We start from the raw sequence: 22880 nt of genomic DNA, 5'->3' as shown, positions 1-22880 counted from the left end.
TACAGATAATTACAAGAATGTTAAATTCTTCAACAAAAATCATCTTGCATCAATATAAGTAAAAGGTATTAAAGGAAGCTTCAAGACAAGATGAACTTCACCTTTGAACAAAAATTTCACATGAATAAACAATTAACAGGAGAACTGGAGCATATTTGTGGCTGCTCATCTTAATACATTGATATAATAATAATTAGGTATTTATTATTGGTACTTATCATTACACTTGTATGGGCAAACAGAGAGTTCTTTCTGAGGTTTTTATCTCTGTTTTTTCACGTATCATACGAAGATATGTATGGTACCCCGTTGACATTTTTCCTCTGCTTACACTGAGATCTGGAACGAGGAACAGGTTTTTAGGATCTGTCTCTTGTTGCCATTTCTTTACACCCGCTTCATTGTTTTTCAGATTGTAAAAGTTTGTAACACTCTTATAGAGTCTTGGTATTTATTGGGTTCTACGATGACATTCATCAAAAATCCTGTAGTAAACTTTCCGCATTAATTCACTCAAACATAAAATTCTCAAATACCACCACTTTTTTGGGTCCCCCAATTGAAGGAAATTCTTTGTCATCCTCTTCGTTCACAATCTTTCTGATTGAGGAAATATTCAGCTGAAATATAAGTCGTTTAGATTCAGATGAAACATTCGAATTCTCTTACATTGAATATGTTTGCTACCGTCTGACGTATTGTGGATTTTAGAATATCAGGGTGTGTAACTATTTGAATGAGCGGACCTGAATTCTAAATAGCACTTCCTGAAACATTGTCTTTTTTTCAATCATTTTCGTAATAAAAATTGATATTAGTTGTGGCAACGGCGTTATGACATTAACGACATTTCATGAGTGCCAACCTTACTCCGTTCTAGTTACAAAAACTTGAGAAAATGATTTCATGGCCAACCGACTGCTAAAATAAATGTGAATGGAGTATAAGCGTGATGCCTGAGTGCACGCTGCAGTGTAGCGGGGGAGCGTCCAGCGAAAGCGTCAAACACCGGTCCTGCGTACGGCCTTTAACAGCGATGGATGCAGCGTTCTTGTTTGCATTCAGCGGAGCGTGGAATCCAAGTTCAAGTCAGTTTGTGTTTCAACAGCGTTGTGTTATGGGAGCACGATGTCGTTTGAAGAAATAATGCTGCACTCTTCGCTGTTAAATACGCTGTTAAAACACAAACTGACTTGAACTTTGATTCCACGCTGCGCTGAACGCAAACAAGAACGTTGCATCCATTATGAAACTGGCCGTAAGAATTATACTAAAGGAAGCTTTAACTTCTTTTCCGGGACACTTGCGAATGCAAAACCTCTATAAGCCTGGAAGCTTTTCGAATTAGAATTAGCGTAGAAGTAATTCTCGAATGGACAATAATATAACAATGAACGATATGCTCTGCCAATATGAACTATTGTGTATTCAGAATTCTTCGCTAATAAACATCATGTCATTAGTGGACAATTCCTGCTTCAGAGCCTTTTCGAGGATGGGGATATAGGCGCTGTGCATATTTGTATGTGGCGCCCTCGGTGGCAGTTTTTAGCAAAATCGTTAGTAAAATAAACCGGATTTACTTTGCCGTAGCAGTTGAAAGGTGATAAAGTGGTGTTAATATTTCTGTTATTTTCGACGATATTGAACGTTGGAATTCATTAAATTCTTCGATAACGTAGAAATAATATTGAAAATGAATTCTCAAGGTCCGGAAGTACCATTTACTGCAAGGAATTCTCGAATTCAGTGCTGTGTAGTTGGCTGTCACAATGGATATTATAATACAGACAATTCAATAAAGTTTTATAGTTTTCCGAAAAAGTGGTTCGAGAAAGAAAGGAGGCAGACATGGATCAACAGTGTGAGAAGAGTTAGGTAATAGTAATAATATGAATGTGAAATTTCAGTAAATTGTATTCATTTGAAACTTTTATTGCAGTGCTGGTCCTAGTACTTCGAAAGAATGGCAACCAAAGGATTTCCATAAGATATGCAGTGCACATTTTGTAGGAAATGTAAAGAGCAATGATCCTGAAAGCCCTTCTTATAACCCAACCATTTTTCCAGAGGTTAGTTCAGTTTTAATTATGTTAAGCGTAATCTGTCTCATTGCACTGATTTCAGGGGTACAGAAAACTGGATAACTCTTGTGATAAAATGGGAAGATACAAAAGAAAAATAGCTCGGTCTTCTAAAAAAAAAAATGAATAAGGAAGACTCATCTGTTCAATCTCAAACCATATGCGATGATGAATTGATGGAAGTTGAAGAAGGAATGAAGGAATTTTCATGTCAAACTGATCCAACTGAATTAGAAGATGAAATCTTCTTATTTGAAAGTAATTTTATTGGCCAAGGTGCAGGGGGAATGTGTGATGTTTCAACTCAATGTAACATTGTTGGTGATGGTAAAAGAAAATTATTTCTACAGAAAGATGACAAGTGTGTTGGTAATGATGAACCCATTGACTGTATAGGATTTCATGGTATAAGATCCTTGAAAACCGACGAGGATTTAAACTGTCTAGCTGGAGTTTATTTTGACCGATTCAATTTACTTTGCTCACTATTGAACAACAGTCATCATGGAAACTTCAAGCTTAGTATTGAGAATAGATTGTTGCTTTTTTTGATTAAAATCAAACTTGGCTTGTCATTTGTAGCATTAGGTGCTTTGTTTCAACTACACCATACTAGTTGCTATAGAATTTTCTCTTCACTTTTGGAAGAATTAGTACAAAAGACAAAAAACTTTATATTTTGGCCTTCTCGAGATGTTGTTGATAGTACTATGCCAAAAGCAATAAAATTACTATATCCAAAGTGTAGAGCAATTATTGACTGCACAGAAATCAAAATACAACAGCCAAAGGGTGTTGATCAAAGAATTCACACCTATTCTCAATATAAATCCACCTTCACAGCAAAATTTTTAATTGCAATTTCTCCATCCGGTTTTATTAGCTTCATCTCAAAATGCTATGGTGGTAGATCATCAGATACTTTCATCACAAACGATTGTGGATTTCTCGAACTTTTAGAACCTAATGATGTTATTTTGGCTGATAAAGGTTTTCCACACATTAAATGCAAGGAACATGTGATTCTTGTTCTGCCCCCATTTGTACATGACGGTGTATTGTCATTAGAAGAAGTTGAAGAAACTTATACTATTGCCAGTGTTAGAATTCAAGTAGAGAGATCTATTCAACGAATTAAAATTCATAAAGTTCTGAGTGAAATTTCGTATAATTTGTTCAAACATCTTGATGATATTGTACATATATGCTGTGTGTTAACAAATCTACAACCGCCCACTATCGCAAATGGTGAAGATGATATTGTCTAAAGTTTCATCTTAAGCCCGTTTGCAACAGCCGAGAATTCTCTAGAAAATTTACTCGAAAATTCATGCGCCGTGAATTATTTACCGTTGCATACGCACTTTCGGTAGAATTCTCTGTTCAGTTGCATACAAAATAATCTGCCGTTTTCTTGCAAGAATTTTGTAGAGAATTCTTGGCTGTTGCAAACGGGCTTAAGTCTTGAGGTAGTGTGATAATAATAATCTTAGAACATAGATACATAAAATGGACATTAACTGCTGCGAATGAATATGGAAAAGGAGAGAGACTGAAATGAAACAAGCAAAATTTTCTTCAAAACTATATTTCAAAATTAGTGTGGCTGATACTTGATAAAAATCCATAAATAAAGTAGAAAGTGAATGACGTGATATTCACTAGACTTGTGAAGCAAACTACATATGTACATCCATCACCTACAAATTTTACTAAAACTATCAATTTTTGCATTTCCTACATGCACTATAAATTTGTAACACTTGCTCATAACACTGTAAATAAAACTTATGAGCCTAATTATATTGAATGTGAATGTGCTCGATACTTAATGCAAATCTATGATTAAACTAGAAACTGAGTTACATGATTTTTACTATGCATGCACAATTAAAATCAAGCTATGTACATCCATTTCCCTAGAAATTTCACTGAATTATTCTACATGTTTTTGCATTTCCTACATGCACTGTAAATTTGTAACACTCTGTATATAACATTTATGAGCATTATTATTAGTATATTGAATTGATGTGCCTGATACTTGATGAAAATCAATAATTGAAGTAGAAAATAGAAATACATAATTTTTCACTAAAATGAGTTAGTTATTTTAACCAGGCCGAAGGACTTCGGTCGATGGCCATTTGTGAAAAGCACAGTGTTATTTATTACTTCAACCACCATATGGGTAAAGGTATACAGTATTAGAGTTCTTTTGAATGTTAGCAATACATTTTTGGTTATCAAACAATATAGCATGCGTATGAGTTTTAGCAAAGGTTAGTGTAACGGGGTAACATACAATTTGGAGTATGATACAAGAGCTTAGGGAAAAACCTCAGTAAAAAAACCCTGTCTCCCCGTGAGTAGTGACCATAGATACATGGAATGGAAAATAAACATTCCAAAGACTGGAGTGAGATAGTTGCTTAGTGTCGTCAATTACAATTGGGACAGTGGACTCAGACATTGTTGTCACATCCATTTTCAATAAGAAGAATGCCTCTGCCTTAATGTCGTGCAAGACAAAGAAACATTGAATGTGTGTACTACAAAAAATTCATTCATAGCACTGAATGGCCATTCCATGTATCTTAGATCATAGAGGTGAAAAGTTAAAGTTTTAAGGTGCACAATGTGTGAAGCATATGTCTGAAATAAATGATTTTCAGTTTCACAAGGAGTTTTCTTGTGAATTCTTCATTGAATGGCACATTCACAGTTTTAAAACTCTTATCCAAAGATGAAAAAATCACGAAGTCGCAATTCTCCAAATTCAAAACTGCCATATTCAGTTGGACCTGGGCATAATATTTATTTGATTCCTTCAACACTAGTTGACCCTTTTCCCTCTTTAAATATTGCCAATGGTCCTCGATTTTGTCAGCGGATACTGTTTGACCTGAATTGAAAAATATTTTAAAAGAATGATCTTAATGATCTTCTTATAGCATACCAATGAATGGACACTTTATTTCCAATAATCTCACTGGCTCCCCATTTTCCAGTATCACACCATCGGGAGAAACAGCAAGCCAGGGATCTGACTGACAAACCACAAGCCCTGTTTCCACAACGCAGCATTTTTTTTCCCTGCAATTTAATGAAAATTAGTGATAAGCTTTACTGAAATAAACACTTATATACCTTGAATAAACTGATCGGGCCTCAGGTTCCCAATCAATCCCATGCTGTGTGTACTTATTATTGAAAGGGACATTCATCAAATATTTTTGGCACTTGCTGGTCCAGTCAGATCCCTTATAAGTGAATAGAGCATACGCTCTTGAAGCAGTTATTCTGAATCTTCTCTGCTTCATCCATAAGACCTTACAGTTCAATGTTGCAGAACATACTTCTACAGAATCACACGGTATGTGATGATTGTAGGTAGTTCTACAACAATGATTCTGCAGATCTATGTCAACATGATAAAGATTTTTCAGAATTTTTGATTGTGCTTGCTTCAAAATGATCTGCTTGATGACATCCCTCACATCATGAGCAGCTTGTGATGTCCTACTCGTAATATTCCTGAAACAAACACAAAAAGACCACAACAAAAAGGACTAAAATAAGGAATAATATATGATATGTTCAAAATTGCTAGGCCTCGATTTCGGCTCGTTCAAACAGTATTTATACAACCTGGTAGGTGTCTGCGTGATACTGGTAGAACACTTTGTACTTGAAGGTCCTAACATATATTGCAGCATCGAAGGGGTAGAAAAGGTTACCATTCCTGCAGTCACTTCCACAGGAGGATAAATGTTCTGCCTCTTCGGTGCACCAAATATTTCGGTAAACCTTTGCCCCTTCATATACTTTGCCTTGGCTGTTTTGGCAACGTAAGGTTCCTTCCAAGTACAAGGCCTACTCGTTTGGGTCGACGAATCTTCCTCATTCACGCAGAGCACTGTTGCTGATATGTGCTTGCAATGCCCTGAAATGCCAGCAATACAGGAGCAAGATGCATTGCACACATTTCTCTCTTTGTCAAGCTGAAAATGGAAATATCATTAATTAAAATAGAATAATGACCGTGAGTACTCACCGTGATCTGCACATTATAAGGAGGCAAATTCACTGAAGTCTGCCTCATCACTGTAGCACTTATTACACCACCTCTCTCAATGAGTCCAAAAACATGGCCAGCTGCCTTTAAGGCTTGGCCTTTTTCTTCATTTCCTTTAGTGAAATGATCAAACTTTATTTTCAAGAAACCGAACAATGTTTGGATTTCCATTATTTCACTCGAACAAATCCAAAAAAATACACAAAAACCGCTAGAAATCGCTATCGAAACTTGTCTAAATATAACCTAAACGCTACGAAAGAACTAATGTTTTACTAATAGTTTTGCCAAAAGTCACCACCAGATGTCTCATTCTGAAAATATGCACAGCGCCTATATGGAATATATTAGTCGAATTTTTTGACGTTGCGTTCACGTTGGGATTTTTTTTATTCAACAACTGATGTTACGTCTTCAACTTTAAGCCAATGAAGATAACCAAAATTTACTCTTCTCAAGCAACTGCATACCATCTGTCTATAAATTAATTTCAATACTTTAAAAAAATGATTTCTTTCCAGGATTTGGAATACCTTCAATCAGTTTGTATGAACGTCAATAACGTTCATCACATATTTTCGAATTAATATTTTCCGTAATTTCACATTGTGATAAAATACGTAATTACTGAGACTTTTACGTAGAACGAAAGAAATGGAGCTGATTTAAAACCCAAAAATATTTTGACAAGCGCCATAACCTCATATTTTCGTACTATTTAGTGTGGAATGTGTTACATTCCCATGGCCAAACGAGTGCTTTTATAAAAGTGACTGGAGTATACCTACTTGTATTTCTTTGATACTCACCAATTTTTCGTTTTCATCCTCCATCTCCAACCTGGCTGCTATACAATTCCGAGTATCTAGAAAAGCCTTTCTTTGAGCATGTTCCATTAAGTTGTGTATGAAGGCGCCAACAATATTTATGCAGAGAAATACTATGAGATTAGCTGTCATCTGAAAAAAAAAACGGTTTGTAATGCATTCTCAACGAGGGGTTAATCACGAGTGTTGTTGTGAAAAATAATTTATGAATTAGAATACAAAAATCATCTATTGTAGGAGAATAATCAGTTGATGAAGTATAAAATGTCTGTGCTGGAAAAGAATATGAACATATGCTAACATACGACATGATAATGTTATCGCAACATATAACGATATAATTTAAATATCCAAAAATAATTCGGTGCTCACGTCTCCCTTGCGTTCTTCAGTCGATCATGTTCATGTTCATGAATATGCAACTATCTATCTCTGGCGCACCGGTCAAAGGGTCCGAAGAGAACAGTAAATACATAAACAAAGCATGGAGGAAAATGAGGAGGCAGGAACTACTTCGAAAGAAAATGTTAGTTCGAACTCGATCGTAGCAGAATATGTTAAATGGGAACAGATTATTTATAGAAAATCTAAGAGAAAGTCTTGTCCAACATTAGTGGTCGGATCAAGTACTGATACTGATTTGGTCGAAGGAATCGAAAAGGTTAAGGCCTATCACGTATCGAGATTGAAACCGACTACAACAGCAGGAGATCTTCAGAAATTCTTAGGTAGGAACTTTACTGATGTCAAATGCGAACCATTTATTTAAGCGTCCACTAGGCGGGTCGGGTCTGGTCGCATCGCAACGGATAAATCCGCCTGCTAACATTTGAATTGAACTGCGTCCACTAGAGCCGTATCGGGCCGGGTAGCAACGGATTGCCCGGCGAGCGTATTTCTCCGTCGATGCGATGCTCTCACGCCCGTACCTTCCCAGTAGACGCGGGACAAGAGCAACGCATTGACGGATTATTTATGAAAATAGGATTGTGCCAGCCACGACTGGTAGTAAAAATCTTCTTTTTGAGTGGTTGATTAATGTTAAATAAACATTAATTTTATTCCAGACTTATGCCCTACCCTGTAGATATAGTCTGATTTTCTTTATACAACCGCATTGTATAAAAGTTTCGTTTTCAATGCGATATATGTATAGGCTTGTTTTTGGAGAAAGAATGTACTACACTTCTTTGTTTTTGCCAAGCTTTTGAATAATAGTTTTATTCTTCTTCGCGGTCTTTCTGTAAATACCGATAACAAATTTATTACAACACAAAACAGATACGAATCAAAATTTTAAGTCACAGGATCTTGTGACAGGATGCAAAGTTTGTTTCGATTTGCTACTTCTCCAATTATTCAACAATTAAAGAAATTTAGAATTAAAATAATTATTGCAGGAATTTGGACAAATTTTAATTCATTATCCTTTTAATACATTGCCAACGTTTCGAATCAGTTGCGATTCTTTCTCAAGGCTGGAATGTCAAAATAAACTTAGAAACAAATGAAAAAGCACCCAGAGACGATCCGCCATTCACCTCGTTTGTCATCAATATCGTCAATTTTATTAAAATAATTGTCTCAGTAATTCTCGTTTTGATTTCAATTCAATTGCCTTCAGGTCAGCGGCGTAGCTACACAGGTGCAAGAGCCCCCGACCTTAGGGGGCCCCTAAGAGGGGAAAAATCCCGTTTGAAATGTCTGAAAAACATTTCATATAGAATTTTTTAATTTCTTTTTCTACTATTATATGAAAAAATTATAATGAGTATCTATTTCAATTGATTATTTCACTAGAAATTCATTCACATTACATTGAATTTTGAATCATTAAAAATTGCTACTCTTCCGTACAGAGATTTCCAGTTCTTTTGTGCCTTATCATGTCAGGTACATTTGTGCCCCTGGTATTACTGGGTGTAATAAAAAATCTGTTGTCGTCATTACCGCCCGCTCTCCTTGCTACCCACCACCCAGATTGAACTGCACATTTTATTTTCTATTTACATCCCTTTAGTTCTTTAGTAGATTGTTGTTCTGCAGTACCGAATCATTACCGAAATGTTGATTAATTTTTTTTCCAACTCTCCCGTCCCGAACAGTTCCAAATTCTATAAAAAATTCTGCTACTGTGGTGCTTCGAGGCTATGTATTCTTTCCCGATAAGGTATGTTTCATTTTGTTCCTTATGTTGATTTGCTAAAAACGCTTTGAAATTACTCGCGTTTTTTTTTCAACCCAACAGGTTTTTTATAATTTTTTCATAATTTTTTCCGCAGCATTGTCGATCGCTTTAAGTCTGAAAAATCCATCGTTGGTATATATTTACCATTTTTAATGAAACTCAATATATGTTCTTGTTTTAGAGATGGCTCAAAATGTTGGAATTACTAATTTTTTGGATTCTTTTTTTCCTAGCAGTTTGGTAATTAAATTAGAATTTTTTCCCTTCATATTTTTGTTACTTATATCTGTTTTTAAGTATATCCACATCTATAAAAGCTCTAGGTTATTGATATACTCTATCATATTTCATATATTTTGTTTAACCAGGTTACTGTCACGCAAAGTGTAAACATTTTTGCTGCTCTAAAGTTGTGTTTGGGAATTCCAATTATGGACAAAAAAAGAAACCAGTGGTACGTTCAAGCGCAAACCACTACAGGAAAGAGAAGATAGTAGTTAACAAAAATTACCCAAAATTGACAAATTTTTTATTCAGCCTTTTACAAGTAGTAACCACTGAAATATTTTTATTGATATTGATAGTGACCCAGATAGAGATAATGTGAGCGGTGCAGCGCTCTTTGAGAATAAGGAGCCTTCTGAAGAAAATTTCAAGTTTTTGCCGATGAAAATACCGCCGCCGATGACGATGTCTGCATGCCACAGGTAAAAGAAGGGGTGTTGTTTACATCATCATTTTTCGAAAATGCGAACGACTCGGGAAACTTCAAGAACAAAATATTGAGTGCGGATAAAAAACGTCAAATTTTCTCTGCAGCCTCCGGTCGTTTTTCAAAAGACGTCAACCAAAACGACAGGTGTTTTTCTAATCATACTACTTTTCAACTCCTAAATATGGATCAGTTCATCGGATTTGGCTCTGTTATTCTAAAATACTAGACGCAATCTATCGTCAACCCTGCTGGTTATTTTCTTCCCAAAAAAAAAATTCATGGTGTACTGGCATTGGGGACATTTATCAGGAAGAATTAAACAACACAGATTTTCGAGTGGACATGTGGAAGCATGTGCTGTGTATGAACGTTGGAAAAAAATATACTATTGATAAGGAAATTGAAGATGAAATTATCGAAGAAGAGTCATTTTGGAAAATGTTCCTTCGAAGATTATTCAATGTCATATTAACCCTAGCAAAGAATTTTTTAGCTTTGAGAGAACATCGAAAAAACTTAGGGCGTTGTCCCACCAAAGCTACGCAACAGCGACACGATTTAAACGCGTTCAAATTGTGTCGCTGTTGCGTAGCTTTGGTGGGACAACATGATTGAAAAACATGGGATGAAAACGAAAGATAGAAGATCAAATCTAGAACTGACTGAGGTCATAGATTCCTTCTCGAAAAATAAGGCTTGAAAAAAAAAAGTAAACAAACCTAGTTTTTGTTTTTAAAGTTTAACTCTGTACATAACATTTTTTCCTCAATAATTGTAGAACTATTCTCACGAAAGACACTCGTGTCGGGTACATACTTATGGTATGTAAACAGTATGTAGCTTGGCCGATGAAGAAATTACGATAAAGTTGGCTTTGCATCTTTGAAGTATTCATATTTCGACTTGATAAAAACAAAATAATTTATTACGGAGCCCCACTTCTTTTTTTGCACCAGGGCCTTGACTACCTAGCTACGCCACTGCTTCAGGTGTTTTGAAAATGGTTCATGTGTTGTTGACACGACAGTAGACAGAATCGCCCCCCGGTTCGTTTCACAAATCACATTGAGCAACATGGAGATGACACTCAACTCTCCTGTAAAAACATTATATATATGTTCGTCACAACATCACATCTCGGGTAAAAATAATAAGATAAAACACAACTATGATAAAAGCAATTTAACAAAATAAATCAAAACATTTTGTATATGATGGATGCACCCTAGATATACTAAAATGACTTTCACAATAAAATACTAAAATGGACAAACACAAACATCGAGGTTCCTAAAGCTCTTAGTTATTTCCATCATTAAGACACACCATTTTGAGTCTCTGAAACACCAGTATTTCTCAATATAAGACTATCATACACCAAACTGGGATGTTGGACTTCTTCCCTATAGTTAACTGTGTTGTTGGACCTTATAAGAATCATTTCACTGATTAGGCGTCTACTGTAGATAGGTTCGTAATCCAGAACTGTGACCTCCGAGAAGTTGAATCTATGTCCCTCAGTATGGACGTGTGCAGCGAGAGCCGTTCCCTGTGTTATGTGAGATTTTTCTGCATCATTTTTATGTTGTCTTATCCCGAGTCTTATCCTTTCCTGCAGCTGTTAAATTGCTTTTATCATAGTTGTGTTTCATCTTATTATTTTTACCCGAGATGTGATGTTGTGACGAACATATATGTAATGTTTTTACAGGAGAGTTTAGTGTCATCTCCATGTTGCTCAATGTGATTTGTGGAACGTACAGGGGGACGATTCTGCCTACTCATGTCATGTCAACAACACATGAACCATTTTCAAAACACCTGAAGACAATTGAATTGAAATCAAAACGAGAATTACTCAGACAATTATTTTAATAAAATTGACGATGAGATACGAGGTGAGTGGCGGATCTCTGGGTGCTTTTTCATTTGTTTCTAAGTTTATTTTGACATTCCAGCCTTGAGAAAGAATCGCAACTGATTCGAAACGTTAGCAATGTATTAAAAGGATAATGAATTAAAATTTGTCCAAATTCCTGCAATAATTATTGTAATGTTTATAACGTCACCAACAATCGAAATTTAGAATACATTCAGATTATCAAAATTTACGAAATGAATCGAAGAAAACTGATAAACACGCGCACCCCTTTCTCTTATTCTACGACACTGACCTAATTCAATTCATAGTATGGTATGCTATTCGACAGCTTCAATGGGAAGAAGGAACATGAGAAGGTAAAAAATTGGCAGTTCATGAGGCATAACAAAAATGGCAGCATCCGAGAATCTATGCCACCTTGGGGTGTAAGGGGGAAGGATGCGTTTTATAGCCTCTCCTCTCAAATGCCAACCTCACCTACTCGCGGTGCACCCTGTTCTTACGAACGAGGCTCTGGCGACCGAACATGAGCGGTATAACTCTGTTTCCCACAATTACGTAGCCTAAACATTGGCTTGAGCAGGAAATGGCTCTCTGCGTTGCTCAAGTTACGTCTCAGACCTTGTCGTCTCAGGATACCTGTGCCACAAGATAATCTAGTCGTAGCCGCAACCAAAGTTGCACTGACAGCGTTACCAGTGCAGCTTTTGAACACCTTCTAACGCAGCTCCTACAAAAAGATGGATCAGTCGAACAGGACAAAATTCGTATCCGGAGGTAAAATACCCTCCCATTCGGATCTCCGGGGGAGGGTGCCTGAGCGAGTGAATCATCGAACAAACACCAATGAAAAGCACATAGCTTTTGCAGCATGGAACGTCAGAACCTTGCTAGACAACCCCAAGGCCGACCGACCAGAGAGGCGTACTGCCCTAATCGATAAGGAACTGCAACGAACATCCATTGCAATAGTTGCTTTAAGCGAAACACGCTTTTCGGACGAAGGTAGCTTGGTAGAACAAGCGTATACTTTTTTCTGGAAAGGCTTGCCGGAAGGCGAAATCAGACAACATGGCGTAGGCTTTGCCATTAGAAACGACCTGGCCGCCAAACTTACCGAAAATCCAGTTGGTATCTCAGAACGTTTAATGACTTTACGCTTTCCTGCAGCAAACAACACGTTTGTGAACATCATTGCAGTATACGCACCCACTTTGAACTCCTCTGACAACTCAAAGGACACTTTCTACGAATCACTCGTTGCTACATTAAGTAAAATCCCAAAACGGGAACGAATTATTCTCCTTGGAGACTTCAACGCTAGAGTGGGCAGAGGTCAAGACTCAGAACTATGGACGGGAATAATAGGGAAACACGGCACAGACAGCATCAATTCGAATGGAGAACGTCTGCTGGCTCTTTGTGCAGAACACAATCTGTGTATAACGAACACCTATTTTATTACGAGACCCAATTCAAGGGGGACCTGGCGCCACCCGCGCTCAGGGCATTGGCATACCCTCGACTATGTGATCGTGAGAAGGAAAGATCTGAAAGAGGTGTTGGTCACTAAACCCAGAGCAGATCTGGAGTGCTGGACTGATCATAGGCTGGTAATCTCGAGAATGAAGATCTCAATGCTCCCAAAATACCAACGCAGGCCAAAGTTACTAAGAGAGCGCCTTCAAATATCCAAACTACAAAACCCTTCTACAAAGGACAGATTCACAGCTGCCGTCAAAGATAGCCTAACACCACCGGATTATAACGACGATATTGAGACTCATTGGCTCCGTTTCAAGTCATCCCTTACAAAGACAGCGAAAGAAATACTGGGCTCAGAACGCTCCCGAAAATCCCCAGACTGGTTTGCCGACAGCGAAACTCATATCGCACCCCTTTTGGACGCAAAACACAAAGCGATGAAAACCGCAATTAACAAGCCTGGCGATGTTGCAGCCCAAATAGGTTTCATAAACATAAAACGCGAGGTCCCTCAAGAAATAAGAAAAATCAAGGACAGCTGGTGGAAAGAAAAAGCTAGGGAAATAAAAGCTTACGCCGATAACCATGACTACAGGCGTTTTTTCGAAGCTATTAAAACTGTTTACGGTCCAAGCAGAAAAGCTAGCTTTCCTATAAAAGATGCTCATGGAGCTATTCTAACTGATGATAGAAAAATTCTCGAAAGATGGAAGGAGCATTACTCACAGGTCTTGAATCAAAATAACGACTCGGATTTATCCATTTTAGACCTGCTCCCCGCGTATAGTCCGATGACATCGCTTGATGACGAAATCTCAATGTCGGAAATCATAAGCGCGATTAAAAATATGAAAAATGATAAGTCACCTGGTCTAGACGGCATTCCGGCGGAGATATTCAAAGCCTTGGATGAGGACATTGTCAATAGTCTCCTAATACTATTTCGCAAGATCTGGGAACAGGGAGATGTGCCACAAGACTTCAGAGACGCTTTAGTTATCAACCTATATAAGAACAAAGGCGATACGTCGAATTGCAACAATTACAGGGGCATATCGTTGCTTAGTGTGGCCGGTAAAATTCTTTCGAAGATTATGGCTAATCGTCTGGTTCCACTCTTAGAAGAGCTATTACCTGAATCCCAGTGCGGTTTTCGACCAAATCGAGGTACGGTGGACCTAATTTTCACACTGCGACAGCTACAAGAAAAGGCCCGTGAACAACAATCAAGGATTTATACAGCCTTCATCGATTTAAGCAAGGCATTCGACTCGGTGAATCGGAGAGCGCTATGGAAAATCATGGCACGTCTAGGAGTACCCGAAAAATTCCTAGCAGTGTATAAAAGCCTTCATACCAACAACACCGCTAGAATACAGCATAATGGCTCTACAACCGACCATATCTCAACCAACTCTGGAATAAAACAAGGCTGCGTATTAGCGCCTTTACTGTTCAATATTTTCGCCATAGCTGTATCGATAATTGCTGACATGAGCATGCCCGTAAGAGGTGTTGGGATAAGATTCAGATTTGATGCAGGCCTGTTTAACCTGAAGCGCCTCAGAGCAAAAACCCGTACCAAGTTTATCACGGAACTTCAATATGCAGACGACTGTTCACTCATCGCTAGCAGCTCAGAGGATCTACAGATAATGATGGACACCTATAAACATATATACGAAGCTTTAGGCCTTAGACTCAATATTGACAAGACCAAAATCCTGGTAAGTCCGCCAGAAAGCCTTCAAACAGATATCAGCCTGGACAATGAAACTCTAGAACAGGTCGAGCAGTTCAAATACTTGGGAAGCTTCATAAATACTAGGGCTAACCTTGACACGGAAATACACAACCGTATCAATTCGGCATCACGGGCATTCTGGAAGCTGAAGGACAGCTGAAGACCAAGACAGCTGTTTACAGAGCAGTGGTCCTCCCAACGCTTCTTTACGGAAGCGAAAGCTGGACTCCCTACAGGCGACATATTAAACAGCTTGAACATACGCAGCAACGTCATCTAAGACAGATAATGCACATCAGATGGTTCCACAAAGTTTCGAATGCAGAAGTCTTGCAGCGCGCGAGTTGTACAACAATTGAGACTCAAGTAACGAGGGCCCGACTCAGATGGAGCGGCCACATTCTGAGGATGCAAGACACAAGACTCCCCAAAATAGCTCTATACGGCAAACTCACTGAGGGAGTCCGGAAACCAGGAGGCCAGTATAAGCGGTTTAAGGATACACTACATCAATCCCTAAAATCAGTTAATGCTAATCATAACTGGGAACAACTAGCGTTAGACAGGTCACAGTGGAGGTCTTTGGTCCACAGTTATAATGGAGAATCGAGAAGGATACAGCGGCGGCCAGATCTGGTTGGAGACTATCCATGCCCTGAGTGTGGAAGGATCTGCAGGTCACGGTTGGGTCTCTTTAGTCACAGGAGGGCACACAGTCGCAACTAGCACTAAGAAGTTACAAGTCTGTTCGATTTTTTTTTTCCTTCTTCTTTTTGTAGATTTATTCCCGGTAACGGGATACAGCAATGAATGAATGAATGCCACCTTCTTAAAAAGGTTGGCCCCAATCAATCAATGCAATTCAAAAGATCTGGAAATACTTGAGGCATAATAGTTACATTTCCCTTAAGACCAGATCTTTGAATCAAGATCCGTTGAGAACCTCTTTGGGCAAATAAGGTATGGTTGCGGATCGAATGACAATCCTAAAATGCAGCAATTCATTGGAACCCTGAAAACACAACTCCTCAATGATTGGTTAATCAAAGCTTTCAAGGGAGAAATTGTGACGATAATGAAAATCCACTATTTTGCAAATTAAAATCATTCCTCAATTCCAGTTCCAGAACATGCTTCTTTGACCGATCAAGTACCTCAGTTCCAGATGTCACCTGAGGAACTATGGGTTGATTATTCAGGAAAAGTTCCTTCTGGAAACCCTGTTGTATTTTCGGTAGCATATGTGGCAGGAGCTATTCTGAAGTTCTTCAAAAAAAATATATGCTGTGCCTTATGCGATAATATGATAATTTCATTGAATTCAGAACCTCAAAATTTATTAATCGTCAATAAAGAATGGTCAGATGAAAGATCTGTTCTGATGTTCCAAAGTGAGAGGTACACTGTTGCTGTAGGAGGTGGAATATAAGGTTGGAGGAATTTTTGAATGACTCCCCATCCCATCCTAAAGTAACAGTAACTGCATTTAGGATACTTAGTTGTGACATAAATTTTGAGGAACCCTGAATAATAAATTGGCAAAAACCCACATCGCAACACTAAATAACACAATACTGTAAAAAATAATTTTTTGTGTCAAGTATGGATTAGTACATAATATTGGCGAATCCAAAAATCTAAACGCCGCCTAGCGGCCAAATCACAAACCTAGAAAGTGAGTAATAACTTGTGTTTTACTTCTTTGGGTTAGATATTTTCATAACATATTCGGTTACCAGTGGACTATATTCACAAAACTTTTTGGATGTCTGACTAGAAAAATAGGTATTAAAATAATTTAGTGAGTATTTATATCAGTGTCATTCAGTTGAGGAACTATTTACCAATTTTCACTATAATTTTAGGTTAGGAGATATCTTTGTTCTAGATGAATTTTCTAGTGTTGGACGATTAAGAAAGGCAATGCGAATTTTCATTTCCATGATTTCAATAGTGCCGAGAAACCTGAGCAGAAGAAAGTATATGAGATTAAATTTCTGACATACCTGAAGTTGTACATGCATTACTGGACTTGCAATCTTCAAGGGATGATACGTTGGGAACATTTTAAATGAAAAGTAGTGATTTGACTTGGAATTTTGCAAGCAGTTGAAAGTGATCAATAATTAAACCGTTCGACAAGAATTTCAAATTTCGTTAATGAAATTACAACTGTAGAATTAATTTTCAGGCGGTCTTGTTGAGTTGGTTGTAATTACTGGAAAATAATTTCTGTGTTGGCATTTTGAACTGCATAATATGTTTTCATCCAAATAAATTATCTCAAATATTTACATTCATTTATTTCCACAAATTACATAATTCATGTGAGTGTGATGATAGAATGAAATCTTCTGGATATAAGTTCTTGTAAAATCTTCCATCAAACGACACCAACATGTTCAGGAAAGTTCTGGAGGAACCCGAGCACAATCAATAATCCCATAATTATTCACTACCTTTACAAATATCTCTATAATCGAATAAAATCTACGATAACATTGCTTTCACAATAGAGTTTTCACGATGATTACTCATTTTCCGCCATGTTTGTTGACAAGTCGCAGCGCCCTCATCGGTAGTTGGATTCGCCTATAACCAGTGTTTAAGCAGCCACGAGTTCCAGCCACGCGTTTGCCTCGGTGAAGCGTTCGGCCTGCTCGCGGTTTATTTTAATTCGTAATCAAGACTGGTACGGGATTGGCCTTGAAAAGTGGAAATGTAATATTTAATTTAACGATGTTCGCGTATTAAGTGTCTACAATCATTCTTGACTATTTCCATTAATGAATAACGGGCTAGTGTGTCAATAAAATAAAAATTTTCTAGTTTAGAGTTGAATTTAATTCACCCCATCACACCCCTCCTCTGTTTCGGACCAAGTTATGCTAAGTCGAGTAAAAGTGAGATATTTGAATTTTTTTCAGTGAATATATTCCCTTTGAGATGCTCTTCAAGAACTATATACCCCCCGATTTTGTTGGGCACGAATTCACCCCCATCACACCCCTCCTCTGTTTCGGTTCAAGTTATGCTCAGTGGAGTAAAAGTGAGATATTTGAATTTTTTTCAGTAAATATATTCCCTTTGAGATGCTCTTCAAGACCTATTTACCCACCGATTTTGTCGGGTACGAATTCACCTCATCACACCCCTCCTCTGTTTCGGACCAAGTTATGCTATGTCGAGTAAAAGTGAAATATTTGAAGGAGGGATGGGTGTGATTGAATAGAATAAAATTTATTGATCCTCTAAGACATACAAAAATGTATAGGACAAGTCAACAATGAAAAAATGAAACAAATAGTAAATTATTTTAAACAAACAGAATAATAGCCTTTACCAGCAAGATTGATTTTTAACACTTTCTTAAACTTATTTATGTTTTAACATCCAAATACGAGGTAGAAGGTGATTATACAATACGATTGCCTGATAGACAGGGCTTGCTTCATATTTCGATGTTTTATGAAAACGAATGCTAAGTGTGGTATCATTCCTTGTAGAGTATGTGTGGAAGCTAGAGAGCTTTACCATCAAATGATCATCTTCACGTAAGTATACCAAGCACCTAAGTATGAACAGAGACGGCAAAGTGAGTATATTATTCACCTTGAATATATTTCTGCAGGTATCCATTGGTTTTGAATTGAAAATTAATTATTTTTTGCATAATAAACACCTGAGAATCAATAGTGTTACCCCACAGTATAACATTGTAATTCAGTAAACTGTAAACTAAACCATAATAAATATTCCTGCTTATAGCATAGAAAGAGCTTGCTAATTTCCCACAAACATAATCACAGTGATCGCTCCATCTGAGTGAGCTATCCAAGTAAACACCTAAAAATTTAACTTTGTCTACCGATACAATAAGATGGTCCATGCATTTGACAACTAGAGGTTCACAATCATTCATTCTGTTCTTAAATCTAATGCACTCAGTCTTTCCCAAGTTCAGGATTAAATCATTAGATTTGCACCAATTTAGAAACTTACATACTAGTGAACTACAAATATCTGATAGATCGCTCACGTCTCTGGCCGAGACCGCCACTGATGTATCGTCAACGAAAATAATTATGATTTCAGGATCTATGCACCCAGGTAGATCATTTATGAAAAGGAGAAACAGCAGCGGTCCCAACACTGAACCCTGAGGTACTCCATGATGAAGATCATATTTCGCAGACCAGCAATTCTCTGTCTTAACATATAAGGATCGATTCTTCAAAAATGACATCAGCCATTGGAGAAAACTACCACGAAAACCGATATTGTACAGTTTGATCTCCAAAAACTCGAAATTTATAACATCGAATGCTCGGAAGAAATCAAAAAATATGCCAGTCACAAACATTCCCTCATCTAATTTTTTATAGATAAAATCAACCAGCGAAAATGCTGCTGTTTGTGTAGATCTTTTTTCCCTAAAACCATGTTGGCAGTCGGTAATAATTCGGAAGCGAGTCGGAAATGAAATCATGCGATTAAGCACAATTTTTTCAAAGAGTTTGGAGAAAACACTTAACACCGAAATGGATCTATAATTGTCAATGCTTTTTAAAAACAGGAATCACAGACGCCACTTTCAAAAGATCTGGGAATTTACCAGTTGTAACCGATAAATTAATATTATGAACAAGATGTTCAGCGATATTATCCACTATAGACTTCAACACAGAGATAGATACTCCATCAATACGAGTACTCTTTTTATTTTTCAAGCCTCTAACAGTACTAACTAATTCCTCAGTCACAACCGGATGAAAAAAGAAGTGATTCCTGACAAAGCTGATGATGATGATGGGGGTGAATTCGTCCCCGACAAAATCGGGGGGTATATAGGTCTTGAAGAGCATCTTGAAGAGAATATATTCACTGAAAAAAAAATTCAAATATCTCACTTTTACTTGACTGATCATAACTTGGTCCGAAACAGAGGAAGGGTGTGATGGGGGTGAATTCGTGGCCAACAAAGTTGGGGGGTATATAGGTCTTGAAGAGCATCTTGAAGAGAATATATTCAGTGAAAATAAATTCAAATATCTCACTTTTACTCGATTCGGCATAACTTGGTCCGCAACAGAGCAGGGGTGTGATGGGGGTTAATTCGTGCCCGACAAAATCGGGGGGTATATAAGTCTTGAAGAGCATCTCAGAGAGAATATATTCACTGAAAATAAAATTCAAATATCTCACTTTTACTCGACTTAGCATATCTTGGTCCGAAACAGAAGAGAGGTGTGATGGGGACGAATTCGTGCCCGACAAAATCAGGTACTATATGATTCTTGAAGAGCACCGTTAGGAGAATATATTCACTGAAAAAAAAAATATATAAATACTCCAATTCAATTCGAAACTAGAAAACTTCTATTTTATTGACACACTAGCTCGTTATTCATTCCTAGAAATAGTCAAGAATGGTTGTAGATACTCAATTCCCTCACCCCTTTTCGCGAACATCGTTAAATAAAATATTATATTTCCACTTTTCAATGTCAATCCCGTTCCAGTCTTGATAACGATACACCTCGAGCGGGCCGAACGCTTCATCGAGGCAAACGCGTGGCTGAAACTCGTGGCTGAAACTCGTGGCTGCTTTCACACTGGTCATAATATATGTATAAGGTATTGTCATCATAGTCAAATTGGAGATGTCTCAGAAAATACATACAAACACTTTCTAATAATTTTTAAATAGGTCAATTGATATATGTTTTTTCGTTTAAATTAGTCTTCAATTAAATCTAAAATCTGTACCTGCTGCCATATCAGCTGCTGGAAATCCTGAGTATAGATGGCCACTGCTGCAAAATGCGCTCCACATAGAAGCAATCCGAAGAGAGCAGTTATCCAACTCTTCAGCGGCATCATTGCATACGCCAGAAATATGACAAATACAACTTGCCAAGTTCCTTCAGCAGCCACCTTTGCGGTCATTCCGGCCGGAAAGATAGGCAGCGCTAATGCACAAAAAGTGGCCAAAAAAAACAGTACTACGTAACATACCCATAGGAGGTAATTATCTTGCATGAATCTCGTGTGCAAAAACCCTAGCAACAACGTGAATAATATACAATGCGCCGCATGGTAGACAGTTTGCGCCGTTGCTATTTGATGGTAGACGAAACCAAGATTGGCTAAGATTGCTGTGAGGACTACGAAAAGACCAACAACCGCGGTCACACTAGAATATTGAAGTTTGCAGATGTAACGTTGATACAACAGTTCCAATTCATCATTCTCAAATCTGTGGGGGTTGACCATACGAGAAAAAACTCGCGGTGAAGTCATCGCTTTTACGCTGTGATCCATGCTGACTGCAGGTCTTCTCTGAACTACGTTAGTTTGAAACGTTGCTTTCTACGTCGAGCCATCCCTGAAAAAAAAATCATTTAGTGCTTTATTCAAACCTTCCCAGAAAACATGGATATAAATGATAGCAGTTTTGCCGCTTTGGCTAAATGTACGAATATTCATTATGAATGTTAGTAATTTAGCAAGAAATTACCCTTCAGAGATTTGCGGTAATCGCGCCAGTGTCGTTTCGACTCTGGCGTGATGAGGGCCATTATTATTATATATATATATATATATTATTATCTTCTTCAAGATAATTTCTGTTTGACAAATTGTATTCATGAGGAGGGTAATTCAATATGATTTTAATAAAACACAGTTTATTGGTCAAATATCCAATATATTCAGTTGACGAAAAGGGAATTTTCACCATATCTACTCGTGAAGAATATTTTAAGTATGTATTTCTGTTTCTTAATACATGCTCACATCACATTATGTATTTCCAATACAGTTCCTTTGAAATATTACTGAAGTTGCCATAAAACTTAGCTTTATCAGTCCCGAATGTTCATTCATCTGATTTAGTTCTGGCTCAAATTCCAACAACACTGAATTCTTAGCTGTTGTTCTTGATTGTCCATACAGAAAACTGAACGACATATTGAATGAATGAATGTTGTACACCCTTTCTCCAAACTAATACATTTTCACACACCAATAATCGCTTTTGAATACAACATATTCGTAAGTCATAGGAAAGTATTCAAATTATTTTCAAATATCAATTGACAATGCTCTGTCAAATTCTAAACAGCGCTATCTACAGTAGGAAAAACGAAACTGATCCCATATCCCCACAAAATTAAAAACAAATCGAATCAGTGAATACACCAGAGTTTTAGACATCTTAGTAGCTAGTTGCTAATTTGAAGTTTGGTATTCCGATGTTTTGTAGTTCCTCCTCACATTTCTAGTGTTCGGTCAGAAAAAGGAAATTGCAGTCAGGGTTTTCTGATGTTAAATTGACAAGTTTATTGATCGAATTCCCAATTGATTGGAGACTCGATTGGAGATTTTGGTGAATTATACTGAAACTTCAGGTTCTCTCTGATTTTTTTGATGTGCCTGGTGTTTTTATCTGTTGTTTTCTATCTTGTTCTGACCTTTCTTTGAAAAATTATTATCAAATATCAATTGACAATGCTCTGTCAAATTCTAAACAGCGCTATCTACAGTAGGAAAAACGAAACTGATCCCATATCCCCACAAAATTAAAAACAAATCGAATCAGTGAATACACCAGAGTTTTAGACATCTTAGTATAGTCACAGCCGTCTTTAAGGAGAGCCTGGTCCACGATTAAAATGCAACGTCTCAGTAGGGCCGATGCTATCATGTCCTTGATACGCTGACCATAGATTAGAGAGAGGTTGTCTCTGCGCATGACGCTTGCAATTCGTAATTTCGTAAGTTTAGTTGGTGAATTACCGCGTCGACGTGAAGTTTTTGAAACAAGTAGTGTAAAACTTGTGAAATCTTGTGGCTTTTCAGTTTTCTCGTTCTGT

General features: G+C 37.4%; 3 protein-coding genes across 13 annotated transcripts in view; 1 reads left to right on the top strand and 2 right to left on the bottom strand.

Moving 5' to 3' along the window:
• The window catches only part of LOC123312770 (Ca(2+)/calmodulin-responsive adenylate cyclase-like), a 210430-nt gene that overhangs the window by 150598 nt on the left and 36952 nt on the right, over positions 1-22880 (bottom strand). For all 9 annotated transcript variants that reach the window (XM_044897244.1, XM_044897245.1, XM_044897250.1 and 6 more), the window contains exons 2-3: positions 20773-21391; positions 6972-7121 (exon numbers count right to left, since the gene is read on the bottom strand). In XM_044897244.1, the coding sequence (XP_044753179.1) occupies positions 6972-7121; positions 20773-21327 (705 nt within the window). In that variant the 5' untranslated portion in view covers positions 21328-21391. The remainder of the gene's footprint in view (positions 1-6971; positions 7122-20772; positions 21392-22880) is intronic.
• LOC123312775 lies at positions 1509-3096 on the top strand. Its single transcript, XM_044897261.1, has 3 exons — positions 1509-1878; positions 1943-2072; positions 2128-3096. Exons 1-3 carry the CDS (start codon positions 1697-1699, stop codon positions 2212-2214), a joined length of 399 nt encoding a protein of 132 aa, XP_044753196.1. The 5' UTR covers positions 1509-1696; the 3' UTR covers positions 2215-3096.
• LOC123312774 lies at positions 3657-6489 on the bottom strand. Of its 3 annotated transcripts, none has more exons than XM_044897260.1 (4): positions 6142-6482; positions 5235-6088; positions 5044-5180; positions 3657-4989 (listed from the first exon to the last, which is right to left on the bottom strand). In XM_044897260.1, the coding sequence occupies exons 2-4, from the start codon at positions 5405-5407 to the stop codon at positions 4703-4705; spliced, it is 597 nt and encodes a 198-aa protein (XP_044753195.1). In that variant the 5' UTR covers positions 5408-6088; positions 6142-6482; the 3' UTR covers positions 3657-4702. The 3 variants fall into 3 exon arrangements, 2 of the variants coding, with proteins under 2 accessions (XP_044753195.1, XP_044753194.1); XR_006537681.1 differs by having other exon boundaries at positions 6142-6489; XM_044897259.1 differs by lacking the exons at positions 3657-4989; positions 5044-5180 and having other exon boundaries at positions 5234-6088; positions 6142-6489.

Source organism: Coccinella septempunctata, chromosome 5 (genome assembly GCF_907165205.1).
Source record: "Coccinella septempunctata chromosome 5, icCocSept1.1, whole genome shotgun sequence".
Lineage (NCBI taxonomy): Eukaryota > Metazoa > Arthropoda > Insecta > Coleoptera > Coccinellidae > Coccinella > Coccinella septempunctata.
The sequence above is the reverse complement of the archived record's forward strand: the minus strand, read 5'-3'. Positions and strand labels throughout refer to the sequence as shown.